This window comes from Sprattus sprattus, assembly GCF_963457725.1.
Source record: "Sprattus sprattus genome assembly, chromosome: 15".
NCBI classification, from domain to species: Eukaryota; Metazoa; Chordata; class Actinopteri; order Clupeiformes; family Clupeidae; genus Sprattus; species Sprattus sprattus.
In genome coordinates, this window is record NC_137913.1 from 15,223,964 (window position 1) to 15,247,181 (window position 23,218).

The 23,218-nt window shown below is 41.8% G+C and overlaps 4 protein-coding genes across 5 annotated transcripts; 1 reads left to right on the plus strand and 3 right to left on the minus strand.

Moving 5' to 3' along the window:
- Positions 1-2,857: 2,857 nt before the first annotated feature.
- On the plus strand, positions 2,858-4,866 carry ankrd34bb (ankyrin repeat domain 34Bb; the record flags this gene model as incomplete). The annotated part of the gene is made up of 2 exons (XM_080852178.1): positions 2,858-3,063; positions 3,372-4,866. The coding sequence occupies 2 exons, from the start codon at positions 2,858-2,860 to the stop codon at positions 4,864-4,866; spliced, it is 1,701 nt and encodes a 566-aa protein (XP_080708304.1).
- A 783-nt stretch (positions 4,867-5,649) lies between these two features.
- fam151b (family with sequence similarity 151 member B) lies at positions 5,650-8,993 on the minus strand (the record flags this gene model as incomplete). Its single annotated transcript, XM_080852782.1, has 6 exons — positions 5,650-6,164; positions 6,972-7,107; positions 7,525-7,742; positions 7,855-8,014; positions 8,578-8,703; positions 8,870-8,993. 6 exons carry the CDS (start codon positions 8,991-8,993, stop codon positions 6,014-6,016), a joined length of 915 nt encoding a protein of 304 aa, XP_080708908.1. The 3' UTR covers positions 5,650-6,013.
- A 773-nt stretch (positions 8,994-9,766) lies between these two features.
- Positions 9,767-13,534, minus strand: ccdc125 (coiled-coil domain containing 125; the record flags this gene model as incomplete). Its single annotated transcript, XM_080852595.1, is given in 14 exon segments — positions 9,767-10,093; positions 10,224-10,342; positions 10,517-10,664; positions 10,761-10,868; positions 11,074-11,186; positions 11,282-11,364; positions 11,481-11,566; positions 11,752-11,829; positions 12,044-12,130; positions 12,408-12,466; positions 12,762-12,777; positions 12,780-12,788; positions 12,791-12,891; positions 13,228-13,534. Coding segments are annotated over 14 exon segments (1,641 nt in total).
- An 824-nt stretch (positions 13,535-14,358) lies between these two features.
- Positions 14,359-23,120, minus strand: rad17 (RAD17 checkpoint clamp loader component). 2 transcript variants are annotated; one of them, XM_080852247.1, is made up of 17 exons: positions 23,051-23,120; positions 21,763-21,853; positions 21,412-21,666; positions 20,287-20,370; positions 19,973-20,141; positions 19,672-19,808; positions 19,369-19,421; positions 18,309-18,434; positions 17,857-17,926; positions 17,631-17,742; positions 17,102-17,299; positions 16,903-16,988; positions 16,661-16,807; positions 16,332-16,478; positions 16,107-16,227; positions 15,289-15,346; positions 14,359-15,140 (listed from the first exon to the last, which is right to left on the minus strand). In XM_080852247.1, exons 2-17 carry the CDS (start codon positions 21,802-21,804, stop codon positions 14,888-14,890), a joined length of 2,058 nt encoding a protein of 685 aa, XP_080708373.1. In that variant the 5' UTR covers positions 21,805-21,853; positions 23,051-23,120; the 3' UTR covers positions 14,359-14,887. The 2 variants fall into 2 exon arrangements, with proteins under 2 accessions (XP_080708373.1, XP_080708374.1); XM_080852248.1 differs by lacking the exon at positions 23,051-23,120 and having other exon boundaries at positions 17,631-17,926; positions 21,763-21,843.
- Between the last annotated feature and the right edge of the window lie 98 nt (positions 23,121-23,218).

A 23,218-nucleotide genomic window follows, 5' to 3' on the forward strand; every position in this document is an offset into this window, starting at 1 on the left:
TTTCATATCAATTCCTTTCTCTTGAAGGTCAATTTAGGAGCTCGAATGTAACGGATGATCAGCTCCTTTAGTGGCACAAGGATAAAGGGCTTTCTGAGCATGAAGAGGGATTTAACAACATCTCCATAAACAGGTAAGTTTATGCAGCTGCGCTTGTGTCTGTCTTATAAAATGCAATGTGAAGTCAGTTCAGACCAGTGGTGTAGACCAGGGTATACGCAGGTATACGGAGTATACCCACTTATTTTTCAGTCAGTATTGCGTATACCCACTTCTCAAAACAGGGCGTTTATCCTGTGCTGTATGGGCTGCTTAAAACATTTTAAGAGTATACCCACTTCTCCAGGGACCACTAGACCACTGGTTCAGACCAAATAGTAGGACACATCTTCCCACTTTCATTTCATCCTCTCCATCTGTTGTCTTTTAGGCAGATTTATTTCTTCATCATGTTAAAGTGTGTCCTCTAATATGTAAAATTGCCAGAGACCGCAGTGATGAAAGACAGATGTATGTCTTACAAACAGGAGCAGCTTTCCTTTTGAATTTTTTTTTAAATGATTTGGATCAATGTACTAATTTGAAATTATACCATTTGGTATATTGCAATGTTCTTCTTCTTGCTAATGTGGAGTTTGTTTATTTTGGCTTGAGGCCCTTCAAATTCAGCTTCTTAGTGTCATATCTGTCCTTTTTGTGATGTGGAATCCATGGAGATACTCATAGTTTGCTTCAAAAGTTTCATTTGAAAAGTGAATCTTTAGTCTGGTTGTTTTGTGCAGTGGCAATCATGTTCGCATTAAATACTCCCTCATTACCCAAACAACGCATTGCCTTTTCAAATAACGGTCTGTGATTTTACTAGCCAATTCTCAATGTATGAAAGTTATCTCAAGTGAATGAAAGGTTATGATGTTGGACTGGCACTTCAAAATACATGCCTGTCTCATACGAATGGTGGAATGGTATGTCCCCTCTCATACTCTCCCCTCATTTCAGTCAGTCATAAGTCTTTTCTCATGAAACATTTCCTGTGAAGTTCTGGACAACAATATATGAGTATGGTGCAGATTTCTATGAAGGGGAATACATCGATATACAATCTTCTAATGTGTCATTAGATTTTGACATCATAACCTATGCTGATAAATTCTACTTTATCACTGTAGTATGACAATACGTCAACTAATAGTGTATGCAGAATATTCACTTGATGTTTGAAGGAAGGAGGTGGTCAAATATGCACAGTGTGATGTCTGCATGTTATCAGTTGTGAATCACCCATATGCATCCAGGTGCGTTAAGTGCTTTGTTTGGCGCTCCTCTCCAGCGCTGCCGTGGCAACAATCACTGCCCTGCCCTGAACGCCCCGTGGTTTCCATGCTCTTTTATTTGGTGGGAGAGGCCGGGCATCAAGGATTCTCTCTGTTCTAAGGTCGACTGCAGACCAGGGCAGACCCCCAAAGCGCACGCTGGAGCTTTAAAGGCCATCCTGGGGAGCTCTCTGCTCCACCGACACGAGCCCAGGCAGACCACCCAGCTGCTCACTGCTGGGACAGACCAATCAGGAAACATATGGGTTCTCTCAGTTGCTTCATTATTGGTTAAAAAAAAAAAAAAATAGCTGGCTGGCTTCACGAGGAAGAGACATGTTTTTGTTATTATACAGTCTTAGATTTATACGGCAAACATTACATCTAATGATTAAATGCTTTTTTCATTTCAATAAAAGTAGATTTTTTTTCTGCATTTCTGTGGATTCTGTGCATTAAGAATATCTGGTTCAATGTACCTGGCAGAAAATGCTATTATTAACAAAAAAAAACTCTTTGGAAGTATTGATAAGTCATTGGGCAGGGCATTCAGTAGCATTTCAAATACATGCTCAAGATGTCCCTGGATGGCTGACGCATCTTTTCCATCAGCCACTGAGAGCCCTGTTGTCCTTCGTCACTTTGCTTTCTTGCTTCAGACGCCCTCTTTCAAAGCGTCAGCACAGCTTTTGCGTGGCTACTCTTTTCAGTGAAGGGCAACAGACTATACATCCTCCCACACATGTGACCTCGCCATCAATGTTTTCTCTCAAATATGTATTAAGAATTCAGGCACACACACACACACACACACACACACACACACACAAACACACACAGTCTTTTACCCCTCTAAAACATAGCACTCTGTACAGGTGCATTGTGCAACAGAAGGACAAGGCCACCCAGACAATGGACTTTTCAGAGGTACATGCCGTCACTAAGAGATGTGACAAGGGATTTTTCAAACCCTGCAGTAAAAATACTGCAGTAACTTTCCAAGGAGTGTCAGAAATCATTTCAGGCTTTCGTCTGGGCCTTGAAGACCATGAGAAACAAGAAAAAAAGAAACAATTATATCCAAGACACATTCACTGGCCCTGGAGAACTAAAGGCAAAAAACAAGAAAAATAACATGTAGAAAATACAGAAATTTGGCATTTCACTATAGCCGTTTGGCATGTGTTGTGTGAATTTGTCTTGCATAACAATGCTGGGAGATTTAATTTCGCTCGTCATACCCTTTGTGAAGTAAAGTGCCCCTTTGATGAATAATACTAATAAGAGGAAGACCTGCAGGTTTTTGTCATACACAGTTGGCAAGGATGAGGTGACAGGATGGAGTTTAATGAGAACACAAACAAAACAAAAAAAGAAGAAGAAATCCAAGTGATATTAGCAGTAAATATGTTTGGAAAGAATTGATACTTGACAAGAATTAACTGATAACTTTGAAACGACTCATTTTTCTGACAGGTGGCTTCCATCAGCTTTCACAATTTCCCATGATTCCCTGAGTCGCGACCCAGTCACTAGAATCAGACATGGGGGACACGCCGACAGAAGTACGCACGGACGGGAACTCTCTGTTGAAGGCCGTGTACCTGAGCCGCCTGAGGCTCACGAGACTGCTACTTGAAGGTGGAGCCTACATTAACGAAAGCAACGAGCGAGGCGAGACTCCACTGATGGTGGCCTGTAGGACCCATCACTCAGATGCACAGAGTGTGCCCAAGCCCAAGATAGTGAAGTGAGTACAACCTTGTCGCGACCTACAGTAGACACATTTAACATCGAATGTGCTTTCCCTGTGTGAAGATTGTGTATGGCAGTGCCTTCTACATCCTGTTGTTTATTCACTGCATTTGTGGGTATTCAGCAATTTAATTCTATTGTAAACCTCAGTTTAACTAGGAAAAAATATGGTGCATATAAGCATTTAACTGTATTTGTGTTTGATGTTTCTCTCTGTCCTGCTTCTTAAGTTCTACTAAACCTATACTGTTCAGTATCTACTTCACTGAGGTATTATACACTTGACATCCATATCTTTCTCAGATACCTGCTAGAGAGTGGTGCCGACCCCAACATCCAAGACAAGAGTGGAAGGACGGCCCTGATGCATGCCTGCATGGAGCGGGCAGGTGTGGAGGTTTTGTCTTTGCTGCTGTTGAGTGGTGCCGACCCCAGCTTAGAGGACCACTCTGGCTCATCCGCCCTGGTCTACGCTGTGAACTCCGGTGACAAGGATGCCCTGAGGGAACTGCTCGATGCCTGCAAAGCCAAGGGCAAGGAGGTCATCATCATCACAACAGACAAACTACCATCTGGACGACAAATGACCAAGCAGTATCTGAATGTCCCACCACCACCAGACTTGGATGACCGCTTGCACTGTACCCCAGCCTCCTGCATGTCACTATCTGAAATTCAGCTCTGTACCCCTCCTCACTCCTTGTGCAGTGCCCAGCTTGAGAGCCAGCGACTTGGACAAAGGGACCCTCAAGGCCTGATCCCTTCTACCAACACTGCCACATCGCAACCAGGCTCTCCGACCCACAACCACAGCCCTGTCTCCATGCAGGACAGAGGAGTCGCCAAACTCCTGCACCTTCAGAGGCTTCATTCTGAACCCTGGTTGAAGATCCCCCCGTCTTTGCTGCTCCAGCAGAGCAAGGGCTCTTCCCTTACTGAGGAACTCCATGACATCACACCGGAGGAGGAGCTCTCGTTTAAAATCAGGAGAACTCTGGCTGCTTCCCGCCATCAGAGCATCGACGTAAAGGACGCCACCGGTCTGCTGCGTGCCCTGGAGCAAGCCAACGAGAGCGATAGGGACCTGGGTGGAGCACGAAGCCTGCTTAGTAGGAAGATGTCCTACGACAGTGTGTCGTCTCTTCAACACTCCTTGTCACACTTGAATCTCAGTCGTGAAGGGGGCATAGCAGGACCCATTCCTGTGGACAGAGATGTCCCAGACAGCATCCCAAACCTTGCGGTGTCAAGCTTGCAAAATGTTGTTCGCCGGCGGAACATCGGGATGGACCACTACAGCTCAGACTCCCAGCTGCCCCAGTTCGGCAGCCAGAACGCAGAGGACCGGACAGGTCCAGGGGCTGCCTCCGAGAAGCGGAAGCTTGTCTCCAGCCGCTCGTCCACCCTGTCAGGGTCCAGGGAGTCCCTGGAGGGCTTCCCGCAGAGGAGAGCTGCGGGGATGTTGGAGCGCAGAGGCTCGGGGGCCCTGCTTCTGGATCACATTGCTCAAACACGGCCTGGGTACTTGCCCCCGCTCAACCCGCACGCACCCATTCCAGACATCAAGGTCAACTCTACCTCAACCTCTGCCGGACCGGTGAGTGTGAGCAAACTTGTGGGCGCTGGGGTTCAGCCTGCTCCCCCGGGAGTTGCACCAGCACCACCCAAACAGTTCCTGCCCTTTGCCCCAAGTTTACCCAGAGATGTGAAGACCAAGAAGACACTGCTGAGACGCCATTCCATGCAGACAGAGCAGATCAAGCAACTGGTTAACTTTGAAGAGATTTTTGGACAGTAAGACAAAGCAAGGTATCGTATGCTGTCTGAGGGCAACAATATAAATGATGGACATATTTCAATTCTCAATGCAAGCTACAATTAATCCACGTAACGTCTGTAAATGGAATTTAATGGCAGCACTGATGCCAACCTCTTCATGTGCAACAACGGTATTTACTTCAAACACAGCATCTCACAGCACCTTTCTGTCAACGAGTCAACCATTCCTGTGGTGTACAGAAACCTACCCACCTAATTAATTCTCAATAGAGGGTTTCAACAATTTTGAGCTTGTGATAAAGGCTGGTAGCCCAAGTCTAAGAGATGGCCACCAAGTAATAGAAAGCATGCCAAACAACAACAAAAAAACAAGTACCATGTCCTTGTCAACGCTAATCAAGAAACACTTGTGCTTTTCTGTGCAGAAAATGATAGTGTTAAAATAATGTTTAGTGTTATTTTATTTAGCAGTTGATTGTATGCATTATGTTGTTCCGATGTAATGCCAAGTACTGTGGCTATGAGAGTGTCTCAGAGCATCAGCTGTTTAAAGCATGTCTTTGTGGCTACATTGCCCTGTATATTCCTATTACAAAATACTGGTATTCTATTTTTTTCCCCAGTCAAGAAGAGGGCAAAAACATACATTTTGTATATTTTACCAGAAATATACCATAAATAAAATGATGTAATTATTCACTGGAACTGCATGAGCATTTGATATTTCACAAGTTATTTTAATATAAAACTAATTGTGCAGTTAATACAAAAGAGTAGGATATTACAACAACGCTCAAACACATTGACCACATAACCTGTGTCAGTTAAACAAAGGACTGCATTTAAAAAAAAGGACCAAGCAGTCCAGGTTTAGATGTTTGTTTGTTTTTAGTTTGTGCATGTTTCACATTTAACATGATTCATTACATTGTTGGTATGAAAATAAAATCGAATCTACTTTTCATCACAATGAAAGGCGTTAGATAAAGCTGCTTTCAAAACAGATATTGTGTTGCCCTTCACCAATTCATTCAGAGCATGAAAGACATCGCAAATGAGAAACCTTTATATTCTCGTTGGGCACACACATACTGGCACCAAAGCATAATCCACTAGCGCAGTTTCAATGTCCTATGATGCATACATAATTATGCATTAATGATGCCTTAAGAAAACCCTGGCAGCACCTTAAACTGTGCCATCTGTGAGTCCGAGAGGTCGTAATAGATTCTGCTTTTGCTGATGTTCTGCCTGTACGGCAACAGGTCCTCCACAATGAACGTGTCGCTCAGGCTCGTCCACACCGTCAGACTGTACCTGAAAGAAGACAAGAAAAAACAAAACAACAAACAGAATGAAAATATGCGTGCACACGCAATGCCCCCAAGCCCCCCCCCCCCACCCCTCCCCCCAAACAAATAAGCACACACACACACACACACACACCAACACACACACTAAATGGGTCTGGGCTCTGTTCCACACCACAACAGAAAGAACATAGGGTAAGCCCCTTCAGGTGTGGTAACATTTGGGATCTTGATAATGATTACATTAATGTGCATCATCACAGACAAAAAGCAATTTGAGGAGGAGAGCCCTCACCTTAAGAGGCTCGAGTCTTAAGGAGGGGATTAAATCGGTTATGGGCACCGGAGCTTTATAGCAATCAGCCTAAGGATTTATATCAAGCACTTCTGTTTTCTCATTACCTCACTGAAGAGTAGCTGATTGAGTGTACTGAGCAGTAATATAATGACATTTACACCTTCATTTCAGTTACTAAGTAGAGTTAATAAGTATAATAATATGGCAACCATTTCACCTAATATTTAATTTACGCATTTGACCTAAAATGCAAAACTCACCTAATATTTACCGAATACTATGTTCACCACTGTGATTTTTAAGATTTACAGTGATTCAAGAATTTCTGAAAAACTTAATGCTACTGCAATACGATCATCCTCAATTAACAGGTTTGGCTGTTTTTACATTTTATCTGATTGATGGAATAATAAACTATCAATATTGGAAAAGATAGCCCCCAAGTCTGCTTGGCATTGAGTTGTCACACCAAATGATCACAAATGCTTCCACACTGGTTGCAGGATTCAGACATACCTGTCAGATTGTTGCAGGAGCCACCGCAGTTGTGCAAAGGACTGGGACATAAGAGAAGCGCGAACAGGAAAGGTGACAGGCTCTACCAGGGGTTTGCACACAGCTTCCATTTGCTGCACCATCTCCCAGCTATACCCTACAAACAGTAATGAATGTAATATTCAATGAAAATGAAACACTCCCTAAAGAAAGAGTAGGTAAAACTAGCGAGCTAACTGCCTAAAAGGCATGCAAACAGCCTTGCAAACAGCACCATCACCGCAGTTGGCCCTGATAAAAGTGTGCTAGAAGGCTAGCTGGGGTCTTCTGGTGATATATTTGGTGATTTGGTTTTAAAGGCGTTTCTATCATTTTCATTGGGTCATTCGTCCTGGACAGCAGAATAACATACTGCATAGCCTGAGCGGCTAGTGGGAACAACAGGTGTGTTCATCTAACCTTTACATCATCATACATCATCGACCTAAATTTGAAGATATTACCAAAAAGAGTTGTGTATAAAAACATACCTCAAAAGTTCAGTCCCCTATTACTTCAGCGTGAAGCAGCTCACCTGGGTTATCAGTGTTTGGGCTCCATCCAGTTGTCCAGCCCAGAGAGAGGACGGCGTTGCGTGCAGCAACATGGACAGCATCCAGGAAGGCCTGAGATTCCAGCGGGGTTGCTTTGCCTCCGGGACCCGCAAGAATATCAGCATTGATCCACACAGGAGCTTGGAGCTCATGGCGGACTTGTTCCAAAAGAACCATAGAGGGCGCAACAGCCTGTAAACTGTGTAAAGATGAGTAGTAAGAGACAAAGGAGGGGTATTCTCAAAGACTTTGAACTGGAAATGTTCATGACAAATGTTATCAGAAAACCAGTATGTAAGTATTGGCTTAACCTTTTGAAGTCAAGTTTTACTCCTTTGCCTGAAGGCATCACCTCCTTTAACCACTCTCGTAGTGTGATGTCACTGTCATTCTCAGGGGGGTGGGCCATGATTGGCTCTATGGGATCGAACCCTCTGAGAAGGATGTCAGCTTCAATCATGTGGGCCGAGCCTTTGAGTGCAAACGACAGGGCTAGTGAGTAACATTATGAACACATGAAATCTGACTCAGTGAAATCACTCCATTGAGATAATAGAATCCTGAACATAGAAATATAATGTAGTCTGTCAACCCCTCCAGACCCTATTATGTTTCAGTTTTAATGTGACACATTTATTACATAAAGGTAACAGAGGTATATAAGCACTTGATCTGAGATGAGAAGCTTGTATAAAATCAATACTGGACTGATTAAGCAATCAGGAAATATATCTAGAGACGATGCAAGACATAGCAGCAATATGCATACTCCCCTATAGAACAGAGTGAGATTCTGATATTACTTTGACATGAAATGTCATGAAGGCCTCATGCAGGTTTCCACCTGAACCATGTCACCAAATGTACGAGTAAGACAGATTTCTTTCAACAGGGATGCAGACAAGAAATCTGCTAGTATATTGCACAACAAACCAATTGAAATAGTCGCTATGGTAGACACACAAATGTAAGCCAAATAACTGGTCAATAGCAACCGGGTTTGACAGAGTAGCAGCCTACACTAGGAGCCTCACTTTTAAGTGCCTCGTTGACTTTGGACCTGCTGTTGGCTGCATGATTCCACTGGATTACCGCCGCATCCTTCTCCACTATTTGACCCTTCTTCAGGAAATAGTCAAGAGTTTGGTCACTCATTGCTCCTGAAAAGTTGACAAAGCGTAATTTGTAAAAAATGATGCATGCTTACGTCCAGAACTAAACGTATATTAACTTACTACGAAGTACTTAGAGAACTAACGTTAGTTGTGGTAAAATGTTGCAATTTTAAGTTCAATGCTTCGAGGAAGTACAGTAATATAATGTCACCTGTGGGTAACATCAAATCCTCAGGTTTTAAGTTAAAGGTAATCCATATTGTCAAACCGGCGAAAAGAATAAATGGAAATATTAGCAACCGACGTGGCCGTAAGCCGTTCCTCTTTAGGGCCATATGATATAAACAACAAATCCAGCCAGGTTCCTGTTTGCAACTTGCGCCCCTATGCTAGTGCCATCCTGCGCATTTCCTCTAAATTGCATTATGGGAGTTGGAGTTATAAGTGAAGTTCACACAGCCTCTCCAGGATGTTGATAGGGTGTGATTCATGTGAGAAGTCTAAATAATTGCGGTTGACATTGGGTTGATTCTGAGTTGAATGAAGTAATTCACAAATAATGCAGAAATGCCATATATTTAATAAGAGATAAGAGATACAATTGCAACTGAATTTGTGAAGTTCTGGAGGGACTGCTTTAATAACATATGCACTATCTGTGCTCAACATTGGCAACCAGTACCTTCCATGCTTTAATTAATTAAAATAAATAAATTACATAAAATCTGCACTCAGAACTTAGTTGACACATCATTGGTAATGTTATTAAAAGGCCTGCACACATACATATTGTAAGTAAATGTTTTATATGAACCAATTGTGTCACTACTGCAGACCATCAGCTTAAAGGTAAAAAATATAAATAGTTCATATGTATTACCTGTTTGTTTTACAGGAGCTGTAGTTCTTACAGAAACCAAACAAATGATGCTTTAGTATTTAATAGTTCGGTGACATTGATATTATAATGGGAAATAATCAGTTCAGTTAAAGTTAAGTACATTTTAAGTTAATGCAAGCTATATGCAAAAACAATATTGTTTGATCTTCACTTCTGAAACTTTTATAATGATTCCATCTACGTATGCTGAGCGAGTGTAAAGCTTTTCTAGAGGTGATCAAGGGAACAACTTTTAGTCTCTTTCATGTCAGCAAGTTCGGCACTGCGATCCTCAGAAGAACCCGGACATTTGCAGTCCTCTTTGGTGTCCCATGGGGCATTGTCTTTTTGTTTCCCTGGAGCATTTTCACTTGTTTTTCCTGGAGCGTTTTCACTTGTTTTCCCTGGAGCGTTTTCACTTGTTTTCACGTTGTCTGTGTCCGTGCTGCTTCCTTGCCATTGGATGTGGAGACGCTTCTCAAGGTCCTCAGTGTTGCGGGCCAACATGTAACTCACTTTCCTCTGGTGCGCCAGTGCCTCTTCTTTATCACTCAACTGAAATCCATACAGTTTATAGCAGAGAGGACAGAATGGGATAAGGGGCTATGTAAGCTTCAGTTCAGGTTCAGTTTATATTATGCAAACTAAAACTTCAAAAATACCATAGACAAAGTCATAGACAAACCAGATCAAGCAACATATGTAGTGTTTCATATGGGTCTTTTGGAATCTTTCCCTCCATAGCAGATGGAAGAAGCCCTTTTAATCTTTGCCCAATGCTGAGAGAACCCTGTCTCTCTTTCCCTGAAAAAAAGAGGAAAAAAGTAAGACTTTGGAGTGAGCCATGTCATATAGAAGTCCTTGACCTTCAGGCAATAAAACCCAAAACGCCACCACAAAACTGAGCATGCAGAAGCGTTGCATGTTATCAGTGGTCAACTGCAAGTTTGTTCAGAGTTTTATAAACTCTCAAACTACCCCAATGCTTCTTGAGAGTCTTGCTTGTGTCACTCTCAGCCAGGTGGAGAACATGCTGGCTCCCTCGCCTCAGCTGCTGCTCAAAAGCTATCCGGAAGGCATCTGCCATCACAAACGCCTCATCCATCTTTCTCCTCTGAGCCTTCAACTGTGGAAAAATCCATATACTATATTAGCTCTCAAGGAAAACAGAGACTTTGAGGGACTTTTGCTTATAACTAAATGGAAAACCGAGATCCCAAACCTCTTGTTTCAGCTGTAAGACTTGTTTGCGGCTGGCGGCAGCACTCCTGGCACAGGGACAAGGCTCGCTCAGACTGGAGGGACACTGGCAGGCTCCAAACACAGCAAGCTGTGGAACACAGACATGGGATATCACAGATGGTGTACACAAGCCAAGCAAACTCCCGCAAAATGAATATTGAACAGGATACCACTGGGACATTATGGTGGGTCCAAATCTGTGGGAGCAAATTTAGCAATTAAACATACCTCTTCCCTTTTGCCTGTATTACATTCCTCACTGTATCTTTATAGCTGAACATCCTCTGACTTACCTCAAGCACTGAGCCTTCTCTGCCTTGGTTTGAGGGTGGCTGTGTTCCCTGGAATTCACTCCTGTCCTGAGCGCTAAGCGTACCCAGAAGCTCTAGACACTGCTGGTTCAAAGCTAGATGATAAACACATGTGCTTGAGTGCCATGTTAACAGAACGTTATTTATTTATTTAATTATTTGTTTGTTTATTGTTTATTCAATTACTTACAAGTGTTCTCTGTCCTCAGTACTTGCATCTCTTTTGTTCTTTCCTCAAGACTTTCACTCAATGCTTGATTCTCAGAACATACCCTATTTAAGACCATGGAACCCAAAAAAGGACAGACCAAATAAATAAACGAGATTAACAGTAAACATATGTTCATAGTAATGGAAAATGGAATCATATTCTGGCAAAACAAACACACCTCTCATACTTCTGCTCCCATGACTGCTCGAAGTTCTTAAATCTCGCCTGATTAAAATTGATTTCCCATTGTAAAGCATTTACTTCCTGAAAGATTAAATTAGTTGGAGGGGAGAGGAGAGATTGGATAAATAATGAACCAGTCTTGTTTGAAGTGACAGTTGTAGAGTTGGTTTAGAGGGAAATAATGTAAGAATGCATCTGTGTGATGGATGCTTCCGTGTGATGGATACAGCTGTCTAAAACTGCATTACAAAATGAAGTGTCCCCACCTTCTCCAAGGCTTTGCCCCGCTCCTCACTCTTCTGAAATAAGTGTTTTGTATGAGTGGTTGCCTTATCTAAGATTGCCTGGGAATGGGATGGATATATATAAAAAAAACACATGTCCACCACAAGATAACACACACACATAGCCTAGTATTTACAATGCATGACTGGAATAAAAACTTGAGTAGACTGAGGGTTCTGATGACTGATGACAATACATAATAATAGATCCTACTCTTTAATATATTTTAGTCTGATTTTGGATATGCCAATGTGGATATTTTCCCACTCTCACATGTCCCTGAAGGATCCTCAGCGCTTCATGCTTCCCCTCCAGATGACGGTGTGTCACCTCCAGCTCTGAGCGCAGCAGCTCCATCTCCTGGAAGAATATGGTAGTACATCAGTGGCTAGGACGGACCATTACACCCTACCTACGTAACAAATTATTCCTTTAAATGTTTGCATTTATTTGAGTTATCATAGCTTTCAAAGTGTCTTACATTAAAGTGCACAGTTATCTGTCTGTTCAACTGAATCATAACTCTGCAAATGCCGAGCACTGAAGTTGAATGATGAAAGGTGAATGGGAAAGGAAATGTCAACTTTGCTGGAAACTCAAGTCCACCACCACACACCTGTCATGACTCTGAACTCACCTGAGTGGCCTCCTGTAATTTGCTCTGCAACTCCTCGCTGCTTCCTTCATCGTGGTATTCTGGGTAAAAATGTGGACACCATAGCTTTAAATAGTACAGAAACACAGTTGGGGAAATTCACTTTCAGTTTACTCCAGGAAGTTCCTGAACAAACTACACAGCCCAGTCATCTGTTCAGCTTTAGTGAAACATTTAGCAGGTAGACTTATGTAGAAGTTTAGCTGATTCAATATTTAATGTGTAACCATCATATTAGTTGTCCCTGATTTAATGTTGTTAAGGTTCATACTTATATTAGTCTATTTATTTCACATGTTGTTAACTAACATATTTGGTCAATGTTAAATCTCTTACTTCTGTCAGGGTGAACACGCTTTTAACTATTTGTACCCCTTGGTGCAGCAGAGGTGTAATATAGACAGCAGTAGACTTTTATGGTAATACGCTGGCCGTGAGCAAAGATGTTGGCATTTCCTCACCTGCACTATAGCCTACACGCCAAAATAAACATCACTCAGCGAAGCAAAGAGATCAAGGTTCATGGCAGGACACAAGCAGGAGGTGACATGGATGTTTTAAGGCTTTCCTGAAAGTTTAGTCTCAATTTGAGAACGATGAAACCAAAACATTAAGTTATAGAATCCAAAACTCAACGCCATAGGCTGTGGGCCATCCAGAAGTAGAAGTAGAAATAGAAATCTTAATCTTAATATTTTGGGATAGGCAAATGACATTATACTGACACACAACATGTAGGCTATATTTATGATTTGCACTTACAGGGGCAGGGGCGAGTAAAATGACACATGCCTAATCTTACCTGATTCTTTCTTGCTACAGTTATATGGGAGCTGTCCTCCATTCAACTCCTGCCTCAATACACTGCTTGGTGTCCAGGAGAAGGTCTCTTTGCCTCCACCTCCATCGCTGTTCCTCTTCAAAGTGTGTTTTGGTGACAAAAGCTCCTGAAAGTCCCCTTGACTTCTGCTTCGAGCTTGGTGCCTTCTGGTCTGGTTGCTCAGAGCCTTGGGTCTTTCACTCATTCCGTCCCCCAGGTCTCCGTCAGTCATGTCATCCTCTCCAGCTCTTGCACTGGTGCACGCTGTCTGGTCTTGACCCACTTGCATTCCAGTAAAAGATGGACCACACAGTAGCACAAGATCGCGCTCCCACTTCTTTTCACTGCAGTATCCAAAAGTAAACAATAAAAATGGCTTCACCTTACCTCTTGCAGTGAACCATACTTCAGAATGTCTGTGAAAGACACATGTGTTTGCATCGTTTCTCTAAGTAGAGTAGCCGATCACAGGGGTTTGGTGAAGAACCGAACCTCGACCACGTAATATTTACAGAGTGAGCCAGAGAGCCACACTTGGCTAATGTATGGGGAGGAGTCAACAACTTTAGAGCAAACCTATGTGAAAGTCAGAAACTATTGTGAGGGACTGTTGGTTAACCTTCCCACTTCTTGCCATTACGACGAAAATGTAAAATAGTTCAACTCGAAGTCTGTAGCCACTGGTCAGTCCTCCACCTGTTGCTTCTTGATGAGCGATAGAAGAAGTATTTACCTGACAATAAATTACAGTGCGTCACTGGCAAGTGTTGCCGCTCGACATATAATGTTCGCAAAGTATGTCTCCGAAATTATATATCATTTGTTCTTCTACAAAAGCAGACGACAAAGCATTAAAGACATCGTTCGGCCCGTTCCACGCTACGGCACTGACGAACAGGATGCTGTATTGTGTCGTTCTGTATGCCTTTTTGGGAACGCCTTCCGAGTGTCATAACCTCTGAAGCGGAATACCTCTGAAGCGGAATACCTGAGGCAAACACCACATGCACACGCATTATGCAGTTGAATATACAAACAGCATTAAACAGTGAGAAACATTTAAAAAATGATCACCAAAATGAAATTTTTTTGCGGCTTTGTTTTTAATTAAGATGAACAAGGGTGACAAATGGCCGACAATGCTCACTTTTACTCGCGATAAAGGTATGAAGCGTTCACTGTTTGAATCTGTATTATTGGACAAAGAAGCAATGCAGCTTGCCTTAGCAATGAATACAAATATACACTGCAGTTTCACATTTGTGTGCATCCTCCAAGAGGAAAAAAGGCAGCCTGGAGGACAAACATATTCACAGAGCGTTGTAAGAATGCAAACAAAAATAAATATTTCACAAAGGAGGAAATCCCAAGTGCTCTCTGGACTACAACCAAAATCTTGTTTATAGTTCAGACGTGAACCAGAGAAATCGGGCAACTCTCTCTGGTAGCATGGAATATGAACAGGACTAACGCACAAAACAATAAATATTAGAAAGAAGGTCCAACCAATATTGTCACCATTATAATTATTTAAACAAAAAAAGGGCTGTCTTGTGTGAGGATAGAAAACCCATTCATCTGAACATCACCAAACTGTGACATTCATTTTCTTGAATATTTCAGTCCGACACGGCCCAGCCTTTCAGTCACTGTCATATTCTTCTATGAGCAAGTCCTCTGCTTCAAGCAGAGCTTCTGTGGTGGTGGGTTGTGGCTGACTCATAGGTAGATCTGCCCCAGCCTCCTGGCTGCAAGATGGGGTAGGCTTTGACCCCGTCCCCGAGTCTGGATCTGTGCTCTCCTTTGGATGGAGAGCGTCACTGGCTGGATCTTCATCTTCACTGTCCTCATGTAACAACACTCCATCTTTATCACCCAGGGCTTCCAGTTTCAATCTGGAAGAAGCAAAGCCAAGCGCATCCATTATACCACTAGACAAACATGAGTACTGCCACCACACCTGTTAACAAAACCACACGTAGATGGGTACACTTTGTAAATGGGGGTCCCAGGCCTGTTATGGGGAATAGTGTCAATCCATACCTGCCCGGGAATTTCCTAAGAGGGAGATGGCCTACATCCACAAGAAAGGCAATCTGAGCTGTGAGGGGAAAAAAGGATAGGAAGGAGACATTAAGAAATCATACCCATCAAGTCATGTGTTTTATCTGTGAGACTTTGTATGACCAACATTTCTCATGTATATGACACTGAATCTAACTAAATCTCTCGGATTTTCACTCCCAATAGCACAGAGTAATAATAACAAGTATTATTAGACTGCTATGCAGTGCATGTGAGAGACTGTAGTGTTCGCCCTGTGTGTGACTACATCTGTGTAGCAGTATTAAGCTACCAGTCAACAATGTTTCAATATTCAGCGAGTTAGCACTTTCATCACAGAGCAACTTCTTATGTCAGGGCGAACACAGGCATGTTAACGAGATGCCTCGCAAATGTAACAATCTGCTTGCACTTGTTCTTTTGTGTCTGTGTGAAGGCGGTGGCGATGGCTCATGGATTTCAACCATGTTACCTTGATAAGTATAAGTATGAGAAATGTATAAAAGTCAAAAAGACGGCCCATGGATTTGAAATACAGTTTTCTGTTCTACATATGACCGCCAGCACTCAAATTGGATTTTCACCATCATGGCACAATACAAAATAAATTAAATATTAAAAAATAACAATACATTTAATTAAGATAACATCTCTCAGAATTGTCTATTACTTAATTTGTTTACTGTGTATCAGGATTTGTTACACTGTGTGTGTGTGTGTGTGTGTGTGTGTGTGTGTGTGTGTGTGAGAGAGAGAGAGAGGGAGGGAGAGAGAGGAGTGTGAGTTGTCTAGGTCACCTGGGTTCCTCATAGGGTTGTTAAGTTTCGCAAGGTACGGCACAAGTTCTGTCTGAATGCCAACAGGTGTGAGACAGAAGCTTCCGAAGAGTGACTGAGCAGCCTCGCAGTTCTCCCGATACTGCAACAACAAAAGGCACAAAATCCACATAAAGAAAAATCATTAATTAGACAAAAGGCTAGTTGAGCAATTCCATTTACATTTAACCAGCTCATCCATTTTACCTTCTTATTGACCAAAAGCCAGTGAGGCTTGTGCAACGGCTTGAAGCCCACGGAAGACTGGCAATCTGCTTTAGCCCGAGCAGAGTTAGCGTGGATGAGACCCCGGGTGGCGACGGATGACCCATACCCCAGCATGGTGGAACGAGACTATTCAGAGACAGTTCCACAACAACATTCCAACGTCATCCCATCACTTTAACAACTACAAACTCCAAACCTCAAGCAGCTTAGTGCGCTGTCTACAATTCAATCACATTGTCATCCAAAACACAGGAGTGATACACGCTTGATTAAGTAAGGGCGCAGAGATGGCCGCAAGGTGGACTCACACTCCATTCAGCTGTGAGGCAGTCAGCGTCAGAAAGGTAATCACTGGCCCGAGCGACATCGTCCACGTTAGAGAAGAAGTCCACGTAGTTCTGCTGGAGGTAAAGGCTGAAAAACTCTCCGGACATGTGCGACCGCTCAACCACCACCTAAGTGAGGACAAAGAATTACTAGTTAGTCCTTTAAGAATATGGCTCCATTATTTTGGTATCGAGTTGTACTGTCTGCTTTTGTGAGATGGTACCTCAGGGTCTACCAGTAATTTGTCCCTCTGGTGTTCTGATAAGTGGCCAGGTAGTTTAGGTACTTCTGAAGCCTCGAAGCTCTCACCTGAAAAACACGGAACCAAAATAAATGATCTTCTAATCACTGTATTAACTGAACTGTATTAATTAAACTAAACTAAACAGAGGAAGTGGTGGAGCTAGCCTGCTCCATCTTACGTTTACAGTAGAGGATCTTCCCTAGTGCTCTAAAGAGAAAGAGGGAGGCATCCTTTCCACCGATAGCCTGACTTTCCTCCAGCGTGTCAACGCTTCTGGAGGACCTGCTCTTTACTTTGGGCTTCCGTCCGCCCTTTCGAGATGCAGCTGTTGACTTTCCCTTCTTGGCAGCCCAGAGACTCTTTTCCAGGGAGTGGTCTGTGAACACAGTGGAATAATCCGAATGATCGTTAAAGTTGTTAATTGTGTCACTCTGTAGTCTTTTCTGCAGGCACAATAATATATGACAATGTTCAGAATAGCGTGAAGAGCCTTCTGTATATTCGACGCAGTGTGCCCCGTTAAAATTATACAATATTTTGCAAGTATCTTTCTTATAGTTTTGCTTCAGGATTGGTCTCTGTCTCTGTTATCAATGGTCATCATTGTGATTGTTAAAATAATTATATTAAAAGTCTGTTGGCACTATTATGGCCATAGCTATGTCAACAGTGATATTTACTGTAAACACTGATCGCTCATCTTTCACCTGTGAGAGAAGAGAACTGTAGACTGTTGATGGCACTGCGGATGTCTCCGGAACTGCCCGAACACAACAGCTCTAGAGCAGCTTTGTCAGGGGCGGTAGTTCTACCCCCACTCTGTGCACACACAACCAGAAACACAAAAGGCCATGTGAACAGAGAGAGGGGACGGGAGGGAAGACAAATGTGTGAGAGGAGCGAAGTGCATGTAAGAATTTCAGAAGGTCTGACCTTTCCCGCCTCAATGGTGACGATGCGGCTGAGGACCTTCATCGTGCTTGTGGGGGCGATGGGGTTAAAGCTGAAACAAACAACAGTAGCAGCAGGATGGGAGTGGCCGACAGATGGATGAATGGATGGATGGAGAAATTTAATTAAATAAAATTACATAAAATCATACACACACAAAAACCACACAGCATTTACGAAGATATATATATATATACAAATTGTGAAATAAATGTCTCTTTAACAAAAAGGAGTCTCCTCTCCCATTACAGAGGGGAGTCATTATAAGGGTGACTGTGGTGGGCAGGAATGAGTTCCTGTCCATGAGAGAAGCTGTCATCCTGTGGTGGAAGTGTGCCATTGTATAGCAGATGTGATGTGTACAAGACTGAGTCTGAGTGCAGTTGTGGTTAGAATGGGCAAAGGGCAGTGCAGCAGCAGAGATGGCATTTCACCTGACGTTGCTGATCTTCAGCTCCTCCTGCACCTCCTTGGGGAAGAGAAGTCTGGAGCCTCGATCTCCACTGAGACTGTCCGACACAATAAAAACGAGGGGACACCTGCCTGTCCTGACAAAACGCCTGTGGAAATCAATAAGATGAGGTTAAAATATCTCTCTGGTTCTAAAATATGATCAGTATCTTTGACCAGACGTCAAATATCATATTTACTTTATTTACCACATAATCATGGTAGACAGGACACACACATTAGTAGGGGTGGGAATCTCTTGGCACCTCACGATTCGATTCGAAATCGATTCAGGTCAACGATTCGATTTAAAATCAATTATCGATTATCGATTTAAAATCGATTTTGTAATTTAAAATTTTTTTTTTTTTTTTTTACACATCCATTTTATGTTGAAATGCAAGCTGCATCGACTATTGCATTGCTCATAGAAAGTCAAAATTGTGACCATTAAAAGCTTTTACTCTAATAAAGCAAATAGCGAAGGTAATTCATCTGTTGATTTTCTTCAATTTAGACTCTGAGTTGCACACTCAAATGATTCAATAGTCAAAATGCATCGATAATCGTTTTATCGGTTTCGAATTGATATTCGATAATCAATCGTAATTGCATTTCAACATGAAATGGATGTGTAAAAAAAACGATTATCAATTTTAAACCGATAAAACGATTATCAATCCATTTCGACTTTTAAAACATTTGAGTTTGCTACTTAGAGTCTTTGCTACACTTCCTACTTTGTGTTTGATAATTAAAGAAAATCAACAGATGAATTACCTTCTCTATTTTTTATGAGAGAAAAAGCTTTTCCTTGTCACAATTTTGACTTTCTATGAACAATCCAATAATCGATGCAGCTTGCATTTCAACATAAAATGGATGTGTAAAAAAAAAAAAAAAAAAAAAAAATTTTTTTTTTTTTTTTTTAAATTACAAAATCGATTATGAACTTTTCTGAATCGAGACAGAATCGTTTTAGAGAGAATCGATTAAAATCGAATAATCGATTTTTTCCCCCATCCCTACACATTAGTGTCTCACCTTAGAATATCATGTAAGCATGTTGGCTTCCTGTAGAATTGGTTTGGGAAATCCTAAAATTACATTTAAAAGAGAGAGAAAAGGTAAATCTAGCGAACCCATAGTAAAAACTAACCACACCTTCAGTGAAAACCCTAAAATTGCATTATCAGTGCATACAGCACATGGGGTGGCATTAATGCAAAAAAAGGTTCATGTCCTTTATCAAGAGTTTTGCTCAATTTAAGTGTTTTATTGATCATCTCAATGTATACTCCTCCATTAGCTTTCCCCCATCCATCTGTTGTTTTACATCTACTGTACCTCCACTAGGATGATTTTTCTGTCCGTTGCCAGGCTGTCCCCACTCATTTGAAGACAGTTGTACTTGTTGGCCCTGAGCAAGAATTCTTGGAAGGCCCCTGTTTGTGAGGTGCCTTGGAAACCGTTAAACCTAGAATCTGATTAGACATTGGGGTGGGAAAAAGGTGAAAGTATGGTTTTGATATTCATGTTAGTAGCGACACGTACGAGATATGTACACAAAACACATTTAGATGTGACATCATTCAAATGAAGCTCTTCAAATAATGGCAGAGTTGTCTTGATTCAGAAGTTATCATACTTGGATCGAAAGTGTCTTTAAAAGAGAACTCGGCCTCTGTTCGAAACTCAGAAACAGTTGAAGGGTTTGTCCACTCCTGGATCTGGTAGTCCAGTTCTTTGGCAAGTACACGGACTGTGGCTGTTTTCCCACATCCAGACGGGCCTGTTAAAAGGAGAATGGTGCCACCCTGTGGATAATGGCACAGATACTTTTTTTATTTACAAACTATGGAATGTTGGGATCCTTACATCATTCCAACTCAGGTAAGAACAAGAAAGTGAAAAGCTGTGCCCGCGAAAAACAACATTCATTCTAGTTCACTGAAGACAAACCTTGTGTATTGTTTTCGAGTCTAAATTAGTCCTGATCCAGTTTTCAACCTCCTCAATCTTCTTCTTGTGGACTGCCAGTTCCGCCTACAGTAAGTATAAGTAAAAACAATAAAGTTAATGAAACCATGACACAATAAATCGGTGAATGTTCTTTTCTTGGGGACTGCTAGTTGCGCCTACACTAAACACAAATAATTAGTGCTGTCAAACGATTAAAATATTTAATCGCGATTAATCACATATTTGTCATAGTTAACTCAAAATGAATCGCGATTAATCGCAAATTTGTATCTATTCTAAATGTCCCTTCAATACATTTTTTTTCCATCATTTTTTTATTTATTTTAATGCTCTTATCAACATGGAAAAGTGGATTGGCTTACTTTATGCAAAAGTTTTATTTTATTGCGAAACAACATAGGGCGGTACAAAGTAAAATTGAAAGTGCACATTTCAGGTAAACAAGGACTCAGCTTATTAATATTTTCTTTTTTTCAAGTTTGCTGGGAACATAGAAGTCGTGCCTCTTATTTCAGAAACAATGAACCGTAACAGTTTACCAGGTTACCAATTTAAGGTAAGCCCACTACTTCTTTGCTTTCAGCCAGCTTCCTGTTGACATTTTCAGACGACAATGAAGCTTGCTTCTTTTGCACAACACAACTTTTGTGCAAAAGTAGTTTAAATAAAGCTTCTTATCATTCATTTCCCCGTATCACGCTCACCATTCACTCAGACCGTAATGTTAGCAGACTACACAGTTTGCGAGGCCAAAACAAAACGTTAATCTGAAAATAAAAAATGAATTTGTTTTGAAACAGCGTTAATCTCGCGATTAAAAAATTGACAGCGTTAAAATGGGTTTGCGTTAACACCGTTAATAACACGTTAAACTGACAGCACTTCAGATAATACAAAGATACAAACCCTCAGGTGAATCAATGGCACTGTTTTTCATTTTCCATCTCATTTCTCATCTCACTGTATGATTTCCAACACTGATCACGATCACAATACTAAATACCATAGTTTGGACTGAATACCATAAATTGATCTTATTTTGAAAAGGATTTCCAACACTTAAGCAGTCTAAATACTCCAAGAAAGGTCAAAGGTCATCATCACCTGTGAGCACGGCCTGTGTTTGTCCACCCACGGCTCATCCTGGTCGTCAGGTGACGCCTCTATGCACAGCGACTGGAAATCCGACGCACCAGAGTCTGCCCTCCTCTTCTTTGGACGCTTGCTGCTGGTGTCACTGCCAAATAGCTGCCCTTTACCCTTTCCCTCTCCAGAGCGCTGTCCTTTCTTCAGGGAAAAATCACTCAGACCTAAACTCTCAGTAAGGCCACCAAATGACGGCTCCACCCAACTGTTCAACTGGACAAAAGTATGCTGAGAGTGAGTATGTTACAGAGCTGAATATGACATCGTAATTATTGGCCATGAGAAGAAATGTTGTACAGGCCAACTTACTTTACCAGAGGATGCAGTCCCTCTCAGAGACAGTTTTGACATTATCAGCCTCAGTGAGTTCCATCCAAAATACTCAACATGAGGAAGAGGGCTATAAAAAAACATAAATTGAAAAAGGAGAGAGGTTCCATTAATTTACTGTGGTCATATTAGGCAAGGAAAAACGATTAGTTAACTAACAACGTTAATTCTACACTGCAGACACAAATGTCTGTTGAAGCAGCAATTCACATACAGCACAAAACACACTATTGCAGTGGGTAGGAATAATTTCTTGTGGCAGTTCTTATTACAACTGAAATTACACTGCAGTCTGACCAGTAGGTTGTGCAGGGTATGTGCAGTGTTGTCCAGTATGTTGAGCAGTTTGTGCATCATCCTTTTCTAGACAACAAACTCTAGAGTCTTCTCTGTCCCTCCTCCTTCTATGTAGACAGCCTAAGAGCTACATTACCAGTCAAGACTGTTGGCCAGGTAAACACCTGGGTATCTGTAGCCATCTACCAACTCCAGATCTTTTCCCAGGATGGAAATGGTGTTCAGCCTAGACCTGATCCACAACAATCTACTTCTTCTTGGCCACATTTAAGAGGAGGTGGTTGTTCCCACACCATGCCACAAAACAGTCCACTAGTTCACACCACTGACACACCCTACAACAAGTAATCTAAACATTTCTGCAGATGGCAGGACTCTTATTGGAAGTCTGATGTATACAGGGAGAGGGAAATGTGAGTCCCCTGCGGTGCCCCTGTGCTGCTAACCACCTTACATGTGTAATTCCAACATTGTATTGTCTCTGGTGGGACAGCGTATGCGTCACATACATCAAGAGTAAGAAGTAAGAAAGTTTTTACATTTGCATTCACATATACCCACGAATCCTTCCATGTAAACACAGCTATCTATAACACGTTTAACCTAAGCAAATTCTGACAGGGTTGACATTCGTTGTGGAAGGTTAAAATGCTCTGCCACCAGTTGTGGGTAGTGGCATCCTCCTCCAGTAAACATTGTAGAATATATTAATTGAAGCCATGAATTACATGACGCATGTTCACACATTGCAATCACATTAAAGCAAACGTGATGATAAAATGGCTTTTCAATCCAGGTGTAAAACTCCAGCTATCGAGGAGCTAACGTTAGTCAGCTAAATAATAACTAGCTAACGTTAACAAACCAGCGACACTGACCAAACCTGGACGTTATCTAGCAACCATATATACATTACACAAGAGAAAACTAGCCAATTCGTACTGAAATACGGTCATGGTTACCGTCTTACCTCAGTTTTGACCAAATATTAAACAAAACTTCAAGTTAAAAATCAACAACTCTTTGAATTTGGGGATACCCCTTTAAAAACGACGTTCTTTCGTTACTCTGTCGCATCAATATGACGTAAGAGAATCTCGAAGCACACTCAAGTAGAGCACGTTTTTGTGGACTGATG

Excerpts from the sequence above, each read along its gene's own strand:
- rad17 (XM_080852248.1), bottom strand. The coding sequence starts at position 21,804 with ATGTCAAAACTGTCTCTGAGAGGGACTGCATCCTCTGGTAAA. Across the intron at positions 16,808-16,902 it reads AATTACTGGTAGACCCTGAG|GTGGTGGTTGAGCGGTCGCA; the intron begins GTACCATCTCAC and ends GTCCTCACTTAG. Across the intron at positions 15,141-15,288 it reads CTTAGGAAATTCCCGGGCAG|ATTGAAACTGGAAGCCCTGG; the intron begins GTATGGATTGAC and ends TGCTTCTTCCAG.